This window comes from Monodelphis domestica, chromosome 5 (assembly GCF_027887165.1).
Source record: "Monodelphis domestica isolate mMonDom1 chromosome 5, mMonDom1.pri, whole genome shotgun sequence".
NCBI lineage: Eukaryota > Metazoa > Chordata > Mammalia > Didelphimorphia > Didelphidae > Monodelphis > Monodelphis domestica.
Window position 1 is genome coordinate 102172669 of NC_077231.1, and position 22739 is coordinate 102195407.

General features: G+C 44.9%; 1 protein-coding gene across 1 annotated transcript in view; it reads right to left on the minus strand.

Annotated features, from left to right (window-relative positions):
- Positions 1-2346: 2346 nt before the first annotated feature.
- NPTXR (neuronal pentraxin receptor) overlaps positions 2347-22739 on the minus strand; it is a 41407-nt gene continuing 21014 nt past the window's right edge. The window contains exons 3-6 of the mRNA XM_056800642.1: positions 13704-13929; positions 9491-9738; positions 7289-7468; positions 2347-6176 (exon numbers count right to left, since the gene is read on the minus strand). Of these exons, the coding sequence (XP_056656620.1) occupies positions 5952-6176; positions 7289-7468; positions 9491-9738; positions 13704-13929 (879 nt within the window). The 3' untranslated portion in view covers positions 2347-5951. The remainder of the gene's footprint in view (positions 6177-7288; positions 7469-9490; positions 9739-13703; positions 13930-22739) is intronic.

Sequence of the window (22739 nt, forward strand, 5' to 3'; positions counted from 1 at the left end):
TCTTCCTTCACTTTCCTTCTCATTCTTCCTTCCTTCCTTCCTTCCTTCATCTTCTTTCTTCTCTTCTTCCTCTCCCTCCCTCCCTTCTTCTTTCCTCCCAACTTCTCTTCTCTATTTCTTTCTTTCCCATATTTCTTTGTATCTTCCTACCTCTCTTCTATGTTTCTTCCTCCTATCCCTTTATCTATTTCTTTCCTTTCTTTCTCCTTAGTTCCTTACTCCCTTATTTCCTTCCTTCCTTTCTTCCTCTATTCCTTTCTCCAGTTCCTTCTTTTCTCTCTCTTCTTTCTCCTCTCTTCTTTCTCTCATTCTTCTTTCTCTTTGTTTCTCCCTTCCTTCCTTTTCCCTCTCTTCCTTTCTCCCTTTCTTCTTTTTCCTTCCTTCCTTCCTTCCTTCCTTCCTTCCTTCTTCCTTCCTTCCTTCCTTCCTTCCATCCTTCCTTCCCTTCCTTCCTTCCTTCCTTCCTTCCTTCCTTCCTTCCTTCCTTCCTTCCTTCCTTCCTTCTCTCTCCTTCCTTCCTTTTTTCTTTTTGTTTTCTTCCTTTCTTCTCTTCCTTTCTCTATTTATTTCCTTTCTTTTTTCTTTCTCTTTCTTTGTCCCTTCCTCTTTCTTTTCTTTCTTTCCTTCTCTTCCTCCCTCCCTTCCATCCTCTCTCTTCCTTCCTCCTCTTTCCTCCTTCTTCCTCTTCCTTCTCCCTTCCTTCTTTTCTCTCTTTCTTCTTTCCTCTCTTCCTTTCTTTTTCCTTCTTTCCTTCCTTCTGTGTTTCCTTCCTTTCTCTCTCCCTTCTTCCTCTCTTCCTTTATATCTTCCTTCTTTTCTCTCTATTTTTTCTTTTCTCTCTTCTTTCTCTCATCTTTCTCTCTTTTGTCTTTTTTCTTCCTTCCTTCCTTGTTTACTTCCTTTCTCTCTTCCTTCCTTCCTTTCTTCCTCCCTCCATCCTCCTCCCTCCCTCTCTCTTTCTTCCCTTTTTTCTTTTCTCTCTTTCTTCCTTTCTCTCTTCCTTCCTCTCTTTCCTTTCTTCTTTTCTCTCTTTTCTTCCTTTCTTCTTTTCTCTTTCTTCCTTTCTCTCTCTTTCTTTCTTTCTTTCTCTCTCTCTTTCTCTCTCTCTCTCTTTCTTTCTTTCTTTCTTTCTTTCTTTCTTTCTTTCTTTCTTTCTTTCTTTCTTTCTTTCTTTCTTTCTTTCTTTCTTTCTTTCTTTCTTTCTTTCTTTCTTTCTTCTTCTTTTCTTTCTTTCTTTTCTTTCTTCCTTCCTTCCTTCCTTCCTTCCTTTTCCCCTTCTCTCCTTTCTCCCTTTCTTTTCTCTCTTTCTTCCTTTTCCCCTTCCTTCTTTTCTCTCCTTTCTCCCTTTCTTTTCTCTCTTTCTTTCTCTCTCTCTCTCTCTTTCTTTCTTTCTTTCTTTCTTTCTTCCTTCCTTTCTCTCTCTCTTTCTTTCTTTCCTCCCTCCCTCCTTCCTTCCCTCCTTCCTTCCTTCCTTCCTTCCTTCCTTCCTTCCTTCCTTCCTTCCTTCCTTCCTTCCTTCCTTCCTCTTTCTCTCCTTCCTTCCTTTTTTCTTTTTGTTTTCTTCCTTTCTTCTCTTCCTTTCTCTTTATTTCCTTTCTTTTTTCTTTCTCTTTCTTTGTCCCTTCCTTTCTTTTCTTTCCTTCCTTCTTCCCTCTCTCCCTTCCTTCCTCTCTTTCTCCCTTCTTCCTCTCTTCCTTTCTCCCTTCTTTTCTCTCTTTCTTCTTTCCTCTCTTCCTTTCTTTTTCCTTCTTTCCTTCCTTCCATGTTTCCTTCCTTTCTCTCTCCCTTCTTCCCTCTTCCTTCCTCTCTTCCTTCTTTTCTATTTTTTCTTTTCTCTCTTCTTTCTCTCATCTTTCTCTCTTTTGTCTTTTTTCCTTCTTTCCTTCCTTGTTTACTTCCTTTCTCTCTTCCTTTCTCTCTTCCTTCCTTCCTTCTTTCCTCCCTCCCTCCATCCTCCCTCCGTCCCTCCCTCTCTCTTTCTTTCTTCCCTTTCTTCTTTTCTCTCTTCCTTTCTCTCTCCTTCCTCTCTTTCCTTCCTTCTTTTCTCTCCTTTCTCCCTTTCTCTTTCTCCCTTTCTCTTCTCCTTTCTCTTTCTCCCTTTCTCCCTTTCTCCCTTTCTCCTTTCTCCCTTTCTCTCTTTCTCTCTTTCTCTCTTCTTCTCTTTCTTTCTTTCTTTCTTTCTTTCTTTCTTTCTTTCTTTCTTTCTTTCTTTCTTTCTTTCTTTCTTTCTTTCTTCTTTCTTTCTTTCTTTCTTTCTTTCTTTCTTTCTTTCTTTCTTTCTTCTTCTTTCCTCCCTCCTTCCCTCCTTCCTTCCTTCCTTCCTTCCTTCCTTCCTTCCTTCCTTCCTTCCTTCCTACCTCTCTCCCTTTCTTTCCTTCTTCTTCTTTCCTTCCCTTCCCCTTACTTTCTGTCTTAATAACAATTCTAAGACAGAAAGGCCAAAGCTAAGTAAATGGGGTTAAGTGACTTCCCAGTGTCAAACAACTAGGAAGTATCTGGGGCTCAACTTGAACCCAAATAAGTCTTTCTGAAGGGTGAATCACCAGTGACAACCTGAACAATAATATGGATGACATTTTTATTCCTTTCAGTAAGGCCAAATCATCAAGATATAAACCATGTAGTGTATAAGCCATAATGTATCCTGAAAACTAAAATGGACCACAATTTTATAATACTAACCAGCACACTCATACAGGCACAGGATGAGCCCATAACTGAGGAGACATTAATAGGCAACCCTTAGCCATTAGGTCAGGCATCCTAGTTAGTGCCTGTCTGAGGGAGGCAGGGAAGAGTCTTAATGGCTACTGAATAGAGTTTAAATTCCTTTGTTGTTGTTGTTGTTGTGCCATATACTTGTGTTTGACTCTTCGTGAACCCATGGACCATAGCACATTAAGTTCTCCTATCTTTCACTATCAAAGTCTGTCTAGCTTCATGTTTGTTTCCATAACATTATCTATGCATCTCATCTTCTTCTGTCCCCTTCTCCTTTTGCCTTCTGGCCTTTTCCAATGGGTCCTCTCTTCTCATTATGTGACCAAAGTCTTTGACCTTCACCTTCAGTATTTGATCGTTCAGTGAAGAGTCTGGATTCATTTCATACTTAAGGACTGGCTGATTTCATCTCCTTGCTGTCCAAGTGACTCTTACAAATCTTCTCCAGCACCACAGTTCTAAAGTGTAGATTCTTTTATGCTCAACTTACAGTATAACTCTTGTAACCATGTATTGCACTTGGAAAAACCCTTTGCCTGGCATTCAAAGTTCTATACCCAGTTGGCACAACTTTGGAATGGTTGTCATTATCTGTTACCACCAAACCTTTCCACCCTAATCTCATAACATTCTGCTCCACATACTCTGGAGTTTGGATAGCTCCTCATTTCCTATACATGGTTATATTTTCCTCATACCTGAAATTTCCCCCTTACCCCTTTATATCCACTGGATTCCTAACCATCTTCTGAGACCCAACTCAAATGTCAGCTGCAGTACTTTATTTCATCACTTTCTGATGCCCTTATTCAGCTGACATTATGGACTACAGCTATTGGTGAGACTCATTTTCCTATTAGACTAGAAACTCCTTGGGGGTAGGACTCCAACAATACCTAACATCTTTATGGGACTGGACTGAATGCGAGTGATAGCCTATTTCTCTGTCATCTTGCATTCCAGTGGTTATGATGACTCAAAATTATCGAGTCCCCAGACTGTGTCTTTCCTCCTCTCATAGTGGAGTTTCAGAGCTAAAGCCAAAGAGCCAGCACCATCTTAAGTTCATCCTTCATACAGCTGCCCAAATAATCTTCCTATAGCCAGGGCCTGACCATGTTATTCCTGAGCTAGCTCAAAAACATTCTTTCCCATTTCCTCACAGAATAAAATATAAGCTACTTAACTAGACAACCAAGGCCTTCCACAGTCCATCTCCCATCCACCCTTCTAGCTTTACTTGACATGGGTCCCCCCTATATTCCATCTAGACTGGATTCATAGAGATTCCCCAAATCATCTCTAAGCATCCACACAAGGCTGTGACCTGCAAGCCATGGTGCTTTCCCTGATACTTTCAGCTGAAAGCATTCTCCCCTTTCTCAAACTTTCTTGGATCACTTTGTGGAGATGATGATGATAATGGCAACCACTCTAAGGTTGGGCCAACCTTGGAGAAAATCACAAATGCCCTGTATTCCTCAGAATGACCAAATCATGGCTAGATCCATTAGTTCCTCTTCTTTCTCATATGCATTTCAAGATTCTCCAAGGTCCCAGGTACAAGGGACTGGAAACCAATGCCCATCCTGTCTTATAGTGTATTTGGCCCCAGAAGACGATGACCCTTAGCCTTATTTTTGCTTTGAGATTTTTTGCCTAGAACATCTGATAAAGTAGCTTCTTCCCTCTGGATCTCAGTTTACTGGCATGTAAAATGAGGTGGGGTTTTGACCCACTCTTTGTATTCATATCCCCAGTGCCTGGCACCTAATAGGCACTTAGTACTTATTGATTGATAGAGGGATAGATAGATGATCTAAGGTTGTATGCTTTGAGGCAGCTTACAACTCAGTTTTTTAATTCAAGAAAAGTGGCAAAAAAATCTCTTCATTTGTATGAGATTCAAAGCCATCACTGGGCAAATAAATGCCCATCCCCTCCTCAGCTTCCTATAAGACAGACTGATAGACATGGGGCCCTGCTCAGACGTCCCTGTGCATCCAGGGCAGCCTAGGATGCTTGGTGGCTTAGGAGATGGAAGGATGAGTCAGAGATGAGTCAGAGAGAGTAGAGAGATGCTTACTTGTGTGACTTCAGAGGCTCCACTACTCCAAGTCATTCCCCATTGGCTGAGCAATAACTTGAAATCCTTTAGCTCAGAGTTGTGATATGATAAGAAGACAAATCTGCTCAAGATAGGTCCAGAAGGAAAAGGGATTTGACCATGTTTACTGGAATGTCCTGGACCCTGATGCACCAGAGCTTGTACCTAGAAATCTTGGGTCCAGTGAGAGGCCACATCCATTGGCAGTGCTCAAGGGAGCTCAGAGCTCCTTTGGAACAGTGGTATGGGTGGGGATGGGCCTCAAGGCAACATCTCTCTCCCCACACAGGGCACCTCTGGTGATGCCCAGACACCATCTGATGCCTTGTGATGGGAGTGATGAGAAATGAATGGAGGACCAGAGAAGGAGGCAGTGTGGTGCCATAGGAAAGGCAGCTAGATTTAGAATCAGAGAGGACTTGGGTTCAAATCCTGGCTTAGCAATTTACTCTATGTGTGGTAACTTAACCTCTCTGGGCTACAGATTCCATCTGTCAAATGAAGGATTTGGAGCAGACATTAAAGTCACTTCTAGATGTGAATTGATGATCTTAGGACCTATGATTTGTTAGAGGGGTGAACTTAAACTCTTTGAGCCTCGATTTCCCCATCTGTAAAATGAGGAGATTGGAGTTCATGGTCCTAATGTCTCTTCCTTCCCCACATCTATGCTTCAGTTTGGGGAAAATGGGGGATTAGAGTAAATGAATTCTAAGTCCCCTTTAGTCATAATCTATTCTGAGCCTCCGTTCTGCTCAGTTGTTCTTTCTCCAGAAAGAATTGTTAAAGACAGGGCCAGGATAGGATGAGTGGGCCTGGTGGTGGGCATTTCCATATTTTTAGTTGCCCCTCCTCCTACCCCACTTTCCCCAGGACTCACCCTACACTTGACAGAACAAGCTACTGCTGCTCAGTATCACTAGGCTCTGTGTCATTCCTTGGAGAATGTAGAGTGAAGGCAGAGGGAGGGAAGCAATGATGTCTAGAGACTGGCAGGGAAGGGTAAAGGAGGAGGGTGAGAAGGACGGGGATGGGGGGGGGATGCTGCCCACCTTGTGCTCCTTTGGGGAATGGCCTAGGAAGGAGGAGGGAGAGGCTGGGGCTACAGGCCCTCCTCCAAGCCTCACGCCTTGGCCTTGCTCTTGCAGGAGTCAAAAGCCACCTTGGTTGCACCCCCAAAAGCCTCCACCAGCTTGTCATCCCAGGGGATAATGTTGCCCAACAGTGGCGAGGTGCAGTTGGCAATGCCCAGGATCTGGGCTGGAGTCAGGATGTGATCCCACAGGTTGAATTGGGCAATCTCACCCACAAAAGCCTGGGTAGCATCGAACCGGCCGCCCAATGTGTCCTGGTGGGAGGATCCAGGGGGTAATGAAGAAAACAATTGGACAAGAGAGGAAAGAGACAAATTCAGTAAAAACGCCCACACCCACACAAACCAAACTGTTCCTGGTCCTAACTTTTTCTCATGTGGGCAGCAGAGATTTCTGGGAAAGGGCCCAGTCAGAAACCTGGAACCCTGGGTCCTAGGGCCTACTAAATCTGGAGAAATCACCCCTTCCCCAACCAGTGTCTTAGTTTTCCTTTCTGAAAATAAGGCTATTAGACTATAACCCCTAGGGTTGGACTACAAGCCAAGGCCTCTCTTAGCTCTGACATTCCCTGTTCTGGGTTCTTTCCAATTCTGACATTCCGTACCCTCAGCTGTGACGTTGAATGTTGTGAGGACCCTCCCAGCTCTGACATCTGGCTTCATGAGAATGGTGTGTACACTAAGCAAACTAATAAGTCAGAGAATACTTGGGAAAATTTTAGAATATTGATTAAGTTTGGAAGCCATCATTAATTATTTCAATAATGAAAAAGGTTTTATGGCTCAGTCCTTGTTGCTCCTTCCTCTAGAAAGGCCTCCTCATCTCTTCTCTTTCCCTCCATTTCCCTCCTTCCCTCCCTTTCTCTCTTCCTCTTCCTTCTCTCCCTCCTTTCTTCATTTCTTTCATTCCTTCCTTCTCTCCCTTTCTCCTTCCCTCCCTCTTTCCCTCCCTCCCTTCCTCCCTCCCTTCCTTCCTTCCTTCCTTCCATCTATCCCCCTCCCTCCCTCCCTTCCTTCCTTCCTTCCATCCCCCTCCTTCCCTCCCTCCCTTTGTTCCTTCTTTCCTCCCTTCCTCCTTCCTTTCTTCTTTCCATCCACCCTCCCTCTCTCTCTCCCTCCCTCTCTCCATCTATCCCCCTCCTTCCCTCCCTTCCTTCTTTCCTCCCTTCCTTCTTTCCATCCACCCTCCCTCTCTCTCTCCCTCCCTCTCTCCATCTATCCCCCTCCTTCCCTCTCTCCCTCCCTCCCTTCCTTCTTTCCATCCACCCTCTCTCTCTCTCTCCATCTCTCCCTCCCTCCTTCCTTTCCCCTTTTCCTCCTTTCTCCTTTCTTGCCTTTGAGTTTCCAAGGTCCTGTGCCCTCCTCACCTGTTCCTGCCCCAGGATGATGACTCCATGTGGCTTAATGGGATGCCAAGCAGCCAGATTATCGCTGGAGCCACGCAGCTGACCATCCTGGTAGGCTGACCACAGACCATCCCTTGTGGTCCATGCAATGCAGATGTGGTGCCAATGCCCATCCTTCAGATTCAATGGCAGCTGGGCTACCTAGGAATGGGCACAAAAGACCCCTCCAGTCACAGAGACCCTCGATCATGGCTGATTCTTGATTTTTGGTCAGTTAACTTCAGTAAACCTCAGAGATGGAGGGATCTTTAGAGGACATCCATTCTTCCCCACAGAGACCTAGACCTGCCATAGGTCATCCCTGACAAGTGGTCATCTAGCCTCAGCTTGAACCTCTTCATTGATGAGGAACTCACTTCCTGTATAAACATCCTATTCCTCTTCAGGATATCTCTATTTCTTAGGTAGTTTTTCCTTACATCAAAAGCCCATTAAAAAACAAACATCTACTGAGTACTTACTCTGGGGGTCCTGGGCATGGTTGAGAGGTTTTGTTGGTGTGGGAAAATGTTAGTCTCTAAAAATTTCTTCCACTGATGAGGATCAGCAACTTGCCTACTATGTAGTCTTGGAGAGGGGTTAAGTGATGGTCACTTAGTATGTGGCCAAGGTAGAATTGAAACCCAGTTTCTGATCCCATGGCTGTGCTGTCAGCAGAGGTAATGAGCTCCCCATCATCTTGCCCCCCATTACTTAGTGATGCCTGCATTTTCACGGTCTCCTCCTGAAAAATAAAAAAGCTGGTGGGGGCCAAAATGGAGAATTCCTGTTGCAACAGAGGAACTTATTAAGTACTTGCTAAGTGCCAGGCACTGTGTTAGGCACTGGGGGCACACCTGCAGAGTTGGGGTGGGGAGGAGCTCAACCCCTTAGACAGCCCAATGAGTCTACCCGATTGTCATTTAAAAGCCCAGTGTACTTTCCTCATAAAAGCCCTCCAAAGTAGGAAGCATGGCAATCATTCTCCCCACTTTGCATTTGAGGAAACTGAGGTTAATGATTTGTCTAGAGCCCAAATCATAGGCAGTCGGTTATCTGACTGATAGGAGGGCCCTTCCTCCTCATCTGACCTATGGAGAAGGGAATCGATGAGCCCAGTGCCTGGCATTTAGTGAGAACTGACTTAATAAGTGTTGGTTGTTCACAAACTGGCTGAGACCCAGACAAGAAAAGTCTTGTCCAAGGTACCCAGGGAGAAAGTAACAGCCCTGGGATTCGAACCCAGATCATCTGACTCCAAATTCTGTGCTCTTCCCATAACATTTGGACCCAAATTCCTCGTTCTATCCCCTTCGGCATGTCATCTGCCCTATCTCGAGGGCTTGGGGGAGAGATTCAGAGAGGAGGGACTACGGGGGACCATCTCTTTCCCAGCAGCCTCCAGGGGAAGGAAGAGGGCAGCCCAGAGGCCCAGAACAGAGGAGGCACCTGCCTCGTTGGAGGGATGCGTTTGCCAACAGGATTCATCAGAAGAAGCCAGCAGACTTCCTTCCTTTCCTTTATATTTTAATTAAAAGATATTTTATTTTCCTAGTTACATGCAATAACAATTTCACATGAAACAGAAAGACAAGGGCCAGGCAAACACAGGTTAAGGGACTTGCCCAGGATCACCCAGCTGGGAAGTGTCCGAGGCCAGATTTAAGCCCAGATCTCCCTGACTTGGTAGTCTCGCCACCTCCTCTTCTTTCCTCAATCCCTGCCTCCAATTCCTGCCTCAGCCTGGGATGTGCTCCTTCCTCCCCTCCCCTTTTGGGAATCCCTAGCCTCACGGAAGGCTCATTCGATGCCATCTCCTCCTCCACCCGCCTTCCTCTGATCCTCCCAGATGCGAATGCTCTCCTCACTCCAAAATTACTATGTATTTCCTTAAAAAAAATGTTTTTTAACCGCACCTTCTGACTTGGAATCCATTCCAAGACAAAAGAGCCATAGGCTGGGGTCACACCGCTAAGAAGTATCTGAAGCCAGATCTGAACCCAGGACCTTCCTCCAGGCCGTCTCGCTGTCTCTATGTAGTTCCTCCTTATAGATTTTATATTTACAGGCCTGTGACTATGCCGTCTAGTCTACAAAATGGAATTTCCCCGAGAACTTCATCCTTCTCTGCATGTCCCGTGCGGTTAGCAGATGGCACTTGACAAGGCTGTCCCAGCCCCTCACCTTGTCATTGATGAGCAGCTCCATGGGGTCGCGCCCAGCCTCCAGCAGCACCATCTCATTGGACTGGCCTGGCACGGAGTAGGAGAAAGGCGTGCCTATCCCCATCCCCCCGGACTTGGACTTGAGCCACATGCAGAGGGTGAAGGTGTACAGCTCCGGCAGGGTCCTGCGCACGCGGGCGTACATGTAATTGTTCTTCACGGGGATGCTGATCTTGAAGGCATCCGGGGGGCCGTAGGCTGACGCCCCTGAGAGTCAGAGCAGGGCAGAAGGGGTAAGGAGAGGTCAGGGGCCAGTGAAGCGACCAAGAAGCAGCTCGGGCTCCATCCTGACCGCCCCCAGTGCTCAGATTCAGGAGTCGGGGGCGCCCGCGATGTGCATTCTAAGACGTTTTTTGCTCAAGCAAGCTGGACCAGAGCTTCCGGTCATCTCCAGCTAAGACCATCTTAGAATAAATGCTAAGTATTGGCTCCAAGGCAGAAGAGTGGTAAGGGCTAGTCAATGGGGGTGAAGGGACTTGCCCAGGGTCACACAGCTAGGAAGTATATGAGGTCACATTTGAACCCAGGACCACCCATCTCCAGTTTTGGCTCTCTAGTCACTGAGCCACTTTTGTCCTCTGGTTCTAAAAGATGTGGACAGTTTTATGATTTCTTAATATATATTATCTAGGCTCTTCTTTTTCTGTAATGAATTTTAGGTGATTCAATAATTTTCCTTTTTTTTTTAAACCCTCACCTTCCCTCTTAGAATAAATGCTAAGTATTGGTTTTCCAAGGCAGAAAAGTGGTCAAGGCTAGACAATGGGGATGAAGGGACTTGCTCAGGGTCACCCAGCTAGGAAGTGTCTGAAGCCAGATTTGAACTCAGGACCTCTCATCTCCAGCCCTGGTTCTCTACCCACTGGGCCACCCAGCTGCCCCAAGAATGACCTTTCATTACATCTTCTCCAATGAGTTTTGTCCAGTCTAAATCCTGGAAGATTTAGGATTATAGGGTCATTGATAAACTATGTAATCTGGAATGTATTTTAGAGGCACTAAGTGAACTAATAATAATATCTAGCATTTAATTACTGCTTTAAGATTTGCAAAGCACTGTACATGTTAGATGTTTTTTTCCAACGTCTTTTTTTTTTTGGTTAAATATTTCCCAGTGTAAAAGGTTTTGTTTTGTTGTAGTGGTGGTGGTGGTTGTTTAGTTGCTTCAGTTGCATCTGATTCTTCATGACTCCTTTTGGGGTTTTCTTGCTAGAGAGATACTGGAGCGGCTTGCCATTTCCTTCTCCAGCTCATTATACAGATGGGGAAACTGAGGCAAAGAGGGTTAAGTGATTTGCTTAGGGTCACACAGCTAGGAGCTGTCTGAGGCTGGATTTGAATTTAGGAAGATGAATCTTTCTGACTCCAGACCCAGCCTCTAACCACTGGCCACCTAAGTGCCCTCCTGACACATAATAATGCCTTCATGAATGTTTGTAGACTGACTGGTTAACCTTCTATTGTTGCTGTTTTGTTCATCTCCCCTGCCCCCCAACACTATGTGACCCCAGAAGTCATCTAGATTTCCCATTCTCCTCCCAACTTTTGGAGGATATCATGAAACTGCAGCGACCTCCGTTCACGTCATCTGGCCCCAACGTGGTCCTCGCTGCTACATGGCAACCCTTTTCCTGCTCTAATTTTCTTTTATGATGCCCCATTATTAGCTGTTTTTATGTTCTGTTATTGACTCACTCTCATATTCCCCACAGCAGCTGTTCCAAACCTCCTCCTTGAGTCCTTTCTCAGTGGATAGCCCTTCTTCCTATTTGCCTGAGAAGCTGCAGGCCATCTGTCAGGAGCTACTTTCTCCCCCCTCCTACAGGTCTCAAAACGTGCTTGAATTCGGTCTTCTCCTCCTTTCCTCCAGTGTCTGGGAAAGAGGTGGAGGACCCTTGGCAAGTCCAGTCCTTCTCCCTTGTGCCCCAAATCCCATTCCCTCCCACTCCTCCCAGGACCAGGCTCTAAATAGAAATCCATTTTCCCAACCCCATTTCAAATCTCTCACTCAGCAAGGACTGGTTTCTTCTTGCCCACAAATATGCCCAGGTCTCCTCACTCCTTACCCTGCCTCATGCCCCTCTGAAAAACAAAACAAAACAACCAAAACCCTCTCCCTGGCCATGGACCTCCTCTTAGGCTCCCACTTCTAGAGTTGGATAGTCATTTGGGGGGCCAATCCTTCCCTTTTACAAATGAGGAAACTGAGACCTACCCAGGGAGGACCATAGATTTAGAGCTGGAAGAGATCTTAGAGGCTATCTAGTCCAATTCCCTTTACAAATAAGGAAACTGAGGCCCATGAAGATTAAGTGACCTGCCCAATCACATAGCTAGCATCTAAGAAGGGTATTGAATCTTGCTCTTTCTGACTCCAAGCCAAGGACTATCCACTATACCTTCAAAGTTCTCCTACCCCATCTCTACCGCCTTGATTTAAACTGTTCTCTCTATGCCTTCCTGACTAGAGGATCCAGGGATTTAGGGCTGGAAGGGATTCTGGACATCATTTAGCCTAACCCCTCCCCAACCTTGTAGGAGCCCAAGGAAGTGACTTACTTAAGGTCACCCAGGGAGTATGCATCAGAGGCAGAATTTGAACTCAGGTCCTTTGTCTTTAGAGCTCTCTCCTTTATAGCCACTGATCTCTTCAGTCATCTTTCTCTTTGATCTTTTGGCAGCATTTGCCATTTGGCCATCGCTTCCTCTTGGAGAATTTCTCTCCCTTCCCTTTCCTTCCACTTTCTCCTGGTTTCCTCCTCAAGCACCTTCAATGCTTTTTTCTCCCACCAGTAGGTGTGGATGTCTCCCAAGACTCCAGCCTCTTCTCTTCCCTCTCCCATGGAAATCTTATTCAAACTCTTAGCCCCAAAGATGACTTCTAAGTAGATGACTTCCACACTTACAGTTCCTTACATCTCTGACTCCTTCCCTGAGCTCCAGCTCTGAAATCTCACCTGGTTGCTGAATAATTCCTCTTGGACAGCTTGCTGGTCCCTCAAGCTCAAAAGGTCCCAAAGAACTAACTCATCACCTTCCTTTGGAACACAAACGCAAACAGCAATGTTGTTCAAAGAGAAGCTGTGAGTGCCTGGTCTAGTGTGAGAAACAGGAGCATTCAGATCAGCTACAAAGGACTTAAGAAGGAAGATGCTCCACCTCCAGAGAAAGAACTGCTATGTGGAAGTAGGTATTGTATATCTGTGTCAAATGTGGGATTGGAGAAAGGCAGGGAGACAATTTGGAACCTAAAATGTAAAAAAGAAATTAAAAAAAATAAAAAACAAATGCACTGTACTGATGCCTTTTATGTTAATGTTGCTCTCATTTCCCATCATGCCCTTTTTTGTGAACATTGCCCACGAATTGAACTTGGGAACTTGGTTAAGAAGATAAGATTTAAGGGCAGCTGGGTAGCTCAGTGGATGGAGAGCCAGACCTAGATACGGGAGGACCTAGGTTCAAATTTGGCCTCAGACACTTCCCAGCTGTGTGACCCTGGACAAGTCACTTGACCCCCATTGCCTAGCCCTTACCACTCTTCTGTGTTGGATCCAGTATACAATAGTGATTCTAAGAAGGAAGTTGAGGGGTTAGAAAATAAAAGCAGGTCAGCTCCTTGAGGATTGGTCTTTGCTTCTCTTTGTATCCCCAGCACTAGGATGTAGAAGACACTGAATAAATGCATATTAACTTACAGACTGACCATTCACACAGGATATCTAATTGGCAAGACTAGCCTCTTCCTATATATCTGTCTAAACAACTCCAATTTTACAGTTGGGGAAACCAAGGCCGGGGGAGAATAAGTGAGTTCTGCATCGGGCTAGTGTCAGGACTTGATTCTCTTGACCTCCATCCCAGGGGCTTCTCTGCAGTACCGAGTTGTCCTCCTCCCTGCCCATCAGCACCCAGAACAGGGGACGCTCCTTCTGTCTTTGCTGAATGAATGAATAGGACCACAGACCCGAGGGAGAGCATCAGGCCATCCTTGTGGAGGGCCGTCAGCCCACCTTCCCCTCGTTAGCCCCAATTCACTCTCCTTTGCCTCTGCCGTCTGCCCCAACCAGCCTGGGCTTGCTATTCTCCCCTGATGATCCTGCCCTCCCCCAAGCCCCTTCCTGCTATCCCCCCCCCCGCCCCCGCCCCCGCCCCCGCCCCCGGGGTCTCACCGTGCTCCAACTCAGCCACCCGGTCCTGCAGGGCGTTCAGCTCCTTCTCCACCTCCTTCTGCTGCTTGTGGCTGCTGCTGCTCAGAGACGAGCGCTCCTTCTCCAGGGCTATGACCTTGGACAGCAACTGAGCCTCCAGGGTCTCCATCTGGGTGTGGAGGGGGTCCTGGGTCGGGAGGGGCCGGGCTGTGGCGGCCGAAACGTTCCCGTGGGCTGGCAGCTCCTGCTACATGTCGGGAGGAAGAGAGGGGACGTCATGGAGAGCCCGATGGACGTCATCGTCGTCGTTGTCGTTCTCTTCATCATCGGGATAGCAGCTCCCTTTTTACAGGGCTGCGGAACACCTTACACAGAGCTGCTGGTGAGCCCTGGACCTTCAGGCACAGTCCTGAGCTGAGTCTTAGCTCGGACACGTACGAGCTGTGTGACCCTGGGCAAGTCACTTCACCTCTGGCTGACTGTTTCCTCATTGGCAAAACAGGGATAATAATACAGGGATCGTTGTGAGGATTGATTGAGATAACATTCATGAATGAAGTGGTTTACAAACTTTAAAGAGCTATAGAAATGCTAGCTGTGGCTAATGTTATATTATCCTCACAACAGCTCTTGTTACGTTATGATATATATTATAATCATAGCATGCTACCTATCTCATGTTGCATTGTTGCAGTCTTTTAGAAACTTTTATTGATATCGCTTGATTTTACATCATTATTTCTGACTACCCCTTCACCAGGGAACTGTCCTTTATATTAAAAAAAGAATAAGAAAAAGAGTCTGACAGTTATAGATGCACTTTTCCATACCCATAGCCTCTCCCCTGTGTGTGTGTGTGTGTGTGTGTGTGTGTTTAACTTTTCCAAAACCTTTTTATGGACGTTCGAGCTATATAAATACTCCTGTGCTGTGGGTGGTGTACCGAAGATTTCCCCCATTTTAACATATTTATTTATTTGGATTTCTAGTGTTTAAAGTTTTTTCATTTTTATTTTTACCAATTACATGTAATAAGTTTCCCCCCGTTTTAGAGGTGAGCAAACTAAGGGATGAAAAAGCAGAGTGATTTGTCCAAGACTGCAAGAGAGTGGCTCATCCCATTCTGGAGACCGGGCCTTTACAAGAGCTTTTTGTACTAGCTCAGGCCCTGCCCCCCCCCCCCACTCATTTAACCCTTGAGAAACTCCATCAGCAACCCTCCAGTCCTAATACAGGGATAGCTACTGCCCAAGCAGCTCCTGTCAAAGTAGGAGAAGGGCAGAATGAGGACAATGATTTTAAGAGTTTGGACTGGGAAGGTTCTTTCCAGGTCTAATGGTCTTTGGTTCTTACAACTCACATTTATGTCCAGAATCATGGGCAATGGAAGGGCAGATGGTGGGTATGAGAAGAACAGAACAAACTACCAAGAGTTCTTTGACTATGAGAAGTAATGTAAAGGCATTTTTGAGAACACACATGAGCACCAAAGAAAGTAGACTCCAAACATCAAGGCGCTACGGAATCACAGAAATTAAAAACAAAACTAAACACAAAAGGCATCGCATCCAATCTCATCCTAAACTAGGACAGCTGACTAGCTTCCCCAACAACAACCATATAGCCTCCACTTGATGGGGAATTCATCCCTATCAAGAGTCAGTATAGAAACACTCTCTCTAGAGATCTCTCCCTCCCTCCCTCCCTCCCTCCCTCCCTCTCTCTCTCCCTTCCTCCCTCCCTCCCTCCCTCCCTTCCTTCCTTCCTTCCTTCCTTCCTTCCTTCCTTCCTTCCTTCCTTCCTTCCTTCCTTCCTTCCTTCCTTCCTTCCTTCCTTCCTTCCTTCCTTCCTTCCTTCCTTCCTTCCTTCCTCCCTCCCTCTCTCCCTTCCTTCCTTCCTTCCTTCCTTCCTTCCTTCCTTCCTTCCTTCCTTCCTTCCTTCCTCTTCCTTCCTTCCTTCCTTCCTTCCTTCCTTCCTTCCTTCCTTCCTTCCTTCCTTCCTTCCTTCCTTCCTTCCTTCCTTCCTTCCTTCCTCCCTCCCTCCTTCCCTCCCTCCCTCCCTTCCTTCCTCTCTTTCCTCTCTTCCACGATTTAGTACTTTAGTATTTTGTATAAATACTTGCAGGGGCAAGTTCCTGCTTTGTATGGAGGATACAAAGAAAAAGAGCCCCCCTTTCTTCCTCCAAAAGATATAATTAGTCAAGGCAGATTAGAAACAGCAACCTATTTGTGCCTAGAATTCATTTCCTCCTAAACCCCATCTCTAAGAATCCATAAATTCCTTCAAAGGTTTCTCTCCCTCTCCATCTCCTTCCCCCTTTTCCTTTCCCTCTCTCCCTCTTCTTTATCTCTTTCAGCTTCTTCCTCTCTCATCCTCTCCTTTGCTCTCTCTCTCTCCCCCTCTCTGTTCCTCTCCTCTTCCCATCTACCCCCCTTCTCCCTTTTTTCCTTTCCCTCTCCTCTCCTTCCCTCCATGATTTCCTCCTCTATTTGAGGGCACAGAAGGCTCATTATCAGCCAGAATCATTAACAGGATGCTTAATAATTCAGCACACTTCTTGGAGAAAGCCTTTCTCTGTCTTTCCATCTTTTCTTCCCTCCCCCATTTCCCCAGGAGTCCAATGTACTTTCTGGTCCCCAAGCAATTTCTAGTTTCCAGAAGGCTGGTAGAGCTGATATCCCTCCAGTAAATCTGACCAGCTGGTGCCCACCTAGCTAGCCCCAGCTCCAGCCTTGGGACCACAGAGGGAGACCCAACTCAGAAACTCAAGGTGGGAGGGAGGGTGGTACTGTACACTATCAAGGGTAAAAGGCTGATGACTACTGCTTGAACCTGGCTACTCTGACTCTGCCCTATCTCATGTGAGAGGACTTTATAAACTGTGAGCATCTTACACTTGTGAGGGATGATTTTCTGCTGCCTTACATTGGGCCCTAACTGAACAGTGTGGAGCTATGCCCAAAGCGGTATAATGCTGTGCATGCATACCCTTTGACCCAGTAATAGCACTACTAGATCTGCCTTCCAAAGAGATCAAAGAAAAAGGCAAAGGACCTACTTGTACAAAAATATTTCTAGCAGTTCTTTCTTGTGGTGCCAAAGAATTGGGGAATGTCCATCAGCTGGGGAATGACTGAACAAGTTGTGACATAGGATTGTGATAAAATACTCTTGTGCTAAAAGAAGTGACAAGCAGGATGCTTTTAGAAAAAAACATAGGAAGACATGGTGAAGTGAGGACAACATTGTATGCAGGAACAGCAAGATTATGAAGTTGAACAACTATAAAAGACTTAGCTACTCTGATGAATACAGTGATCCAAGACAATACCAAAGGATCCATGATGAAAAAATCCTACCCAACTCCCAAGAGAGAATGGATGGACTCTGAGAACAGATGGAAGCAGAGTTTTCAAACTTTATATTTTTGTGTTGTTGGTGGTGGTGGCTAATTTGGAAATGTGGTTCCCCCCCCCCATTTATTTTTAATGTTTATTTTCCTGCAAAACACACTTTCATATTGGTCATTTGTTATAAGACCAAACTCATACATAACCCAAACTCCAAAATAAAATCATAAATATACTGCTCTGAAAGATGACTCCAGCAGTTCTTTCTCTGGAGGTGGAGAACATTCCCCATCCCAAGTCCTTCAGGATTGTCCCAGATCATTGCAATGCTGAGAGTAGCCAAGTTTCCACAGATTTTCATCATCCAATATTGCTGTTACTATGTACCATGTTCTCCCAGTTCTGCTTATTTCACTCTGCATCAGTTCCCACAGATCTTTTCAGCTTTTCCTGAAATCATCTTGTTTATCATTTCTTATAGCACAATAGCATTCCACTTTATTCAATTGATTCCTCAATTTCCAATTCTTTGCCATCACAAAAAAGCGGCTATAAATATTTTCAAACAAGTAGGTCCTTTCCTCTTTTTTATTATCTCTTTGGGATACAGACCCAGTAGTGGAATTACAGGATCAAAGGGAATGCATAGTTTTATAGCCCTTTGGGTATAGTTCCAAATTGCCCTCCAGAATGGTTAGATCACAACTCCACCAGCCATGCATTAGTATCCCAATTTTGCCACATCCCCTCCAACATTTACCATAGAAATGTGTTTTACATGACTTCACATGTATAATTGATATCATATTGCTTGCTTTATCAGTGGATGGGGAGGAGCTGGAGGGAGGAAGATAATTTAGAACTCAAAATTTTTAAAAATGAATGTTTAAAGGAAAATTAATTTAAAATTTTAAATAGGGTTCCTACTTTCTCACTCATAAATATTTACACCCCCTTGGGCAAAATGTGCATTCCTAAAAAGATCATGAGAACCAAGCCTGCTTTGAAGGCACTTTGAAGGCATAGAAATTTAGAACTGGAGAATCCTGTAGTTAGAAGGGTCCTGAGAACTCATTTGATTTAACTCCTACCTTCAGGTATCCGTCAGGAATTCTCTCTATAGTACCTCTGAAAGATGGGCTGATCTGGTCATTCCTTGAACATCTCCAGAGATGGGGAGCTCACTACTTTCACAAGTTAACCCTTCAACTGTTAGGAAAAAATTCTCTTAATATTACAGTGAAATTTCCTCCCCCAATTTAGAGCTTTCCCTTTTTGGAGATGACCTTCCAACTACTTTGTATATATCTTGTGTATATATTTCAGGCTGTCCCTCCCTCCTGCCCCCACTCCTTATTAGACAGTGAGAAAAGAGACCATGCTTTTGCTTTTCTTTCTATCCCAACACTTAGCCCCATGCCTGGCACATAGTAGGTGTTTAACAAATGCTTTACTTATCCAGAATTAAACTCCTGGGGTGTCCCTTAACTAGGGAATGGCTGAACAAGTTATGAATGTGATAGATTACCATGGAGCCATAAACAATGATGAAGGGGATGATTTCTAAGAAATCTGAAAATACTTCTATGATCTCATGAAAATGAAGGGGTCAGAACCAGTAGAACTATTTTCCCAATAACAGCAACATTGTAAAGAACAACTTTGAAAAGCAATAGTCAATGCAATGCCCATCATTCCAGGGAACAGATGATGAGGTTTGCTGCCCACTTCCCAGGGACAGGATGGAGGGCACAGAATGAGACATATATATTTTCTGGACATGATCAATCAGGACATTTGCTTTTCTTGAGTATGCATGTTTCATATGAGGGTTTTGTTTTCTGTCCCTAATGAGAGGAAAGAATGTGAGAGGGAGAAAAAAAGGAATTGAAAAAATTCATTTAATGAATTGGAAAATTTTTTAAAAGGCTATTAGCTCCTAGAGGATAGAGGCTTTCTCTTTTGGGTTAATATTCACAGAGTCTAGCACAGTACCTGGCACATAGTAGGCATTTAGTGTTTTGCCTCCTACTCTTGTCTCCTACACTTATCTTTAAGGATAAGATTAAAGAAACCCCTTCTCTAATTCCTCCATTTCTTAATGGGGAGAAGGAAGGTTCCATTTCCCCTTATCTAAAGATAAGATTCCTGGATTATCTCTTTTGATGATCTTAAACCTTGTACATTTATTTTATTTGTATTGGCTTGGTAGACTTGCCCAAAATCCTTATTTGTTGCTATAAAAACCTAATGAAGTATACCTTCAGTTGAAAGGAGGGGCATAATCCTAGAGTGTGGGGACAAAACCCCAAAAGGAGCTCAATTCACCCTACCACTGGATGACTTTCTAGCTTGGCTAATTTTGAAGGCTACCTCAGTATTGAGCACTCTTTCTCTGCTGATAGCTCGCAAAGGTGCTATCAATGACTCTTCAAATTCAGTGCCCTGGGGAAGCAGTCCCAGTGGTCCAACCCTGGTTACAGCTCTTCCCTCAGACCTCAGTGGGCACTTTGGATGTCTCTAATGGCTGGTACAAGCCCTCAGCACCAGAAAGGACCTTTAAGGGCTTCTAATCCACCCCCTCCGTTCCTTTTACAATGAGAAGACAGAGACCCAGAGTCTAAGGATTGGAAATCAGGTCCTTTGGCTCCAAAATCCAGGATACTTTGAAATTTGCCTCAATGTCTCCATAGTAGGTATGAATAGTAAATAATCTTTGAGAATTGCTGAAGCCAAAAATGAATCCTTCTGTAGCTCTCCTAGTGATGAAACTCTTGAAACCTAACTGGATTGGGCATGGGATAACACCCAGCTGACCCTAAGCCCATCCCTTGAGCCTCTCCTTCCAGTGGAGAGAAGGCTATAAGAACTTGGGTTCTACCTGGATTTTTTCAAGGCCATGAGAAAGTTTCTAGACATTCAAGGAGTGAATATCACCAATGCAATCTGGGATTACTTGGAGGCAAGTGGGCCTGGATTTAAATCCCACCTCTGATACTTTCTCCCTGGATGACATTGGGTAAGTAATTTCTCTCCCTCTCCCTCTCCTCTTCTTTTCTTTTCTTTCTTTTCTTTTCTTTTCCTTCCTTTTCCCTTACCTTATATCTTAGATCAATACTCTGTATTGGTCTCCAAGGCAGAAGAGTGGTAAGGGTGAGCCTATGAGGTTACAGTGACTTGCCCAGGGTCACATAGCTAGAAAGTATCTGAGTTCAGATTTGAACTCAGGTTCTCCTTTCTCTCTCACTGGCTTTCAACCCACTGAGCCACCTGGCTGCCCCATGGACAGGTCATTTCCATTTTCTTTTCTTAACTGTGAAATAAGTGGGATGGACTAGATGGTCAGATCTAGGATTGTGGCATCATGACCAGTCACTTGACTTTTTTCCAGGATCCATTTACCTGTAAAATGAGGGGTTTGGGAATAAATGACTCCTAGAGTCCCTTCCAGCTCTAGAGCAAGGGTTTTATCTGATATCTAACATCCTCCACGGGGATTGAAACCCATCCTTGCCTACCCACTATTCATAGTATTCATCCGCGATTTTGCTCCATGATACCACCACTAATGATAGCTTACATTTACATACCACTTTGCTGTTACAAATTGTGCTATATAAATGGCAACTATTAGCATGACAATTAGTCTCCAGCTATATAATTAGCAGCAGAGGCTCTGGGGTGGGGGCAGGAGGGGAAGGGTGGCTGGCTACAGCTGTGGTAAACTGAGGTAGAAGCCCTTGCAAGGTTCCCTGGTAATCCTCTGAGACGATTATCAGCAAAATGCATCTCTACCAGAGAGATTCTGGCTGGTGCCTATTTTGGCTCTGTGTCTCTCCAGGCAGCCCATCTGTCTAATCTGGGGTCTGGGGGTGAATTTCAGGGGGGTCCGTGAACTGGGATGGAACAAAACTCCAGCTTTATTTTCACAAATCTCTACTTGAAATTGAGCATCTCGTCCGATTAGGAACGTCGGTCGGCCACAAACCCAAGTAATGTGTGCAGTGTCTGGGACTTGATCACAAAGAATCACAGCTCTTTCTTTTCAGGTCACGCTGTTGTTGCCGTAAATCCAAATCTCGCTCGTGCTATGGTTATCACAACGCTGAAATGACTGCAATTATGAAACTCTCTCGTAGATGTATTATTACATCACAAGTTTGTTTTCAAAATATTCTGTTCGTCGTATTTTAATGCAATCGTTTTCCTCTGCAATAGGATGCATTTTATTTCATGCATTTGAAAACATGATTCTTAGAAGGGGTCCAGAAGACTCCCTAGATTGACTGCCAGAAGAATGGAGGATACAAAGAGGTAAAGAATCCTGGGTCAGAAATCTGGCTTCAGACACTTCCTAGCTTCCCTTCACAAGTCTTTTAATCCCAATTGCCTAGTCCTTACTGATCTTCCGCCTCAGAACTGATACTTGCATAGATTTTAAGACAGAAGGTAAGGGTTCAAAACATCAAAAGACCCTTAGGATCCCAGATGAGAATTTTTTAACCCATAACTTCTACTTTATTATTAATTCTAAGACTGAAGGGTGAGGGCCAGGCAACTGAGGTTATGTGGCTTGCCCAGTCACACAGCTAGGAAGTGTCTGAGACCAGACTGGAACCCAGGAGCTCCTGACTTCAGGCGTGGCTCTCTATCCACTGTGCTCCCTAGCTGCCCCTGAATTTTCTGTCCTAAGATCAAATGAGATCATATTTGTCGGGTGTTTATTTGCATAGTACCTGGTACATAGAAGTCAATTAATAAGTATTCATTCCCTTCCCTTCCCTTCCCTAAGATACCTCCCCATTCTGAAATTCTCTGTGAGATCATAGGACTCCCTTGTTTTGCACCTAACTGCAGGAATAAAGCCACTTCATATGATAAGTGCATTGGAGAAGGGCAAATACCATGTGAGGAGCAAAGGTGAAGGATCTGTTTCTGATGGGGCAATCAGGGAAGGCTTTCTGGAGGAGAGGCTTTAATGGATGGGCAAGAATTCAGCAGAAGAGAATGGGAAGGTAAAGGGAGGAGGGGACAAGCATTCTTGATCTTGGAACCAGGTGAGCAAAAGCAAAAGCAGATCAACCAGGAAGCAAGACAGAATGAGAAGTTGGCTGCAGTAATAATAATGAAAGCCCTTTTGCAGACTTAATCTCATTGCATCCTCCTAACAATTAGGGATGACCGTCTCCATCAGACAGACAAGGACCCTGAGCCCCAAAGAGGACTTTCTTAAGTGCCTTGTTCAAAGTCACAGAAACATAACATTTTAGAGCTGAGAACATGGAATATCAGAGCTGGGAGGGAACTTTGAAGAGGGAATATTAGGTCGAGGAGGAACCTTAGAGCACACAGAGTTGCCCCTTCCTTCGATTTTCTAGAGGGAAAGATGGAGTGCCTTCTTCAAGGTTGCAGAGAGATTTGAGGTGAGAGCTGAGACTCTCACAGAATCTGTCTTTCAGAGCTGGAGAGGATCTCACAAAAGTCCCGCCCTGTTCCTAAAGCCCAGATTCCCTCCACCCTACCCCAGAAAAAAACATGTCACTGAGATCCTAATTCTGTTCTAGGTTCCATCTCTGGTTTAAGTTTGCTTGGACCAGATGGCTTCCCTCCTCATCCCCTTCAGAGCCAGGCTGCCCACCTTCCAAGCTCATCTCAAATCATGGTCACTAGGAACCTTAGCCAAATCCCTAGTTCACAGGGAATGTAA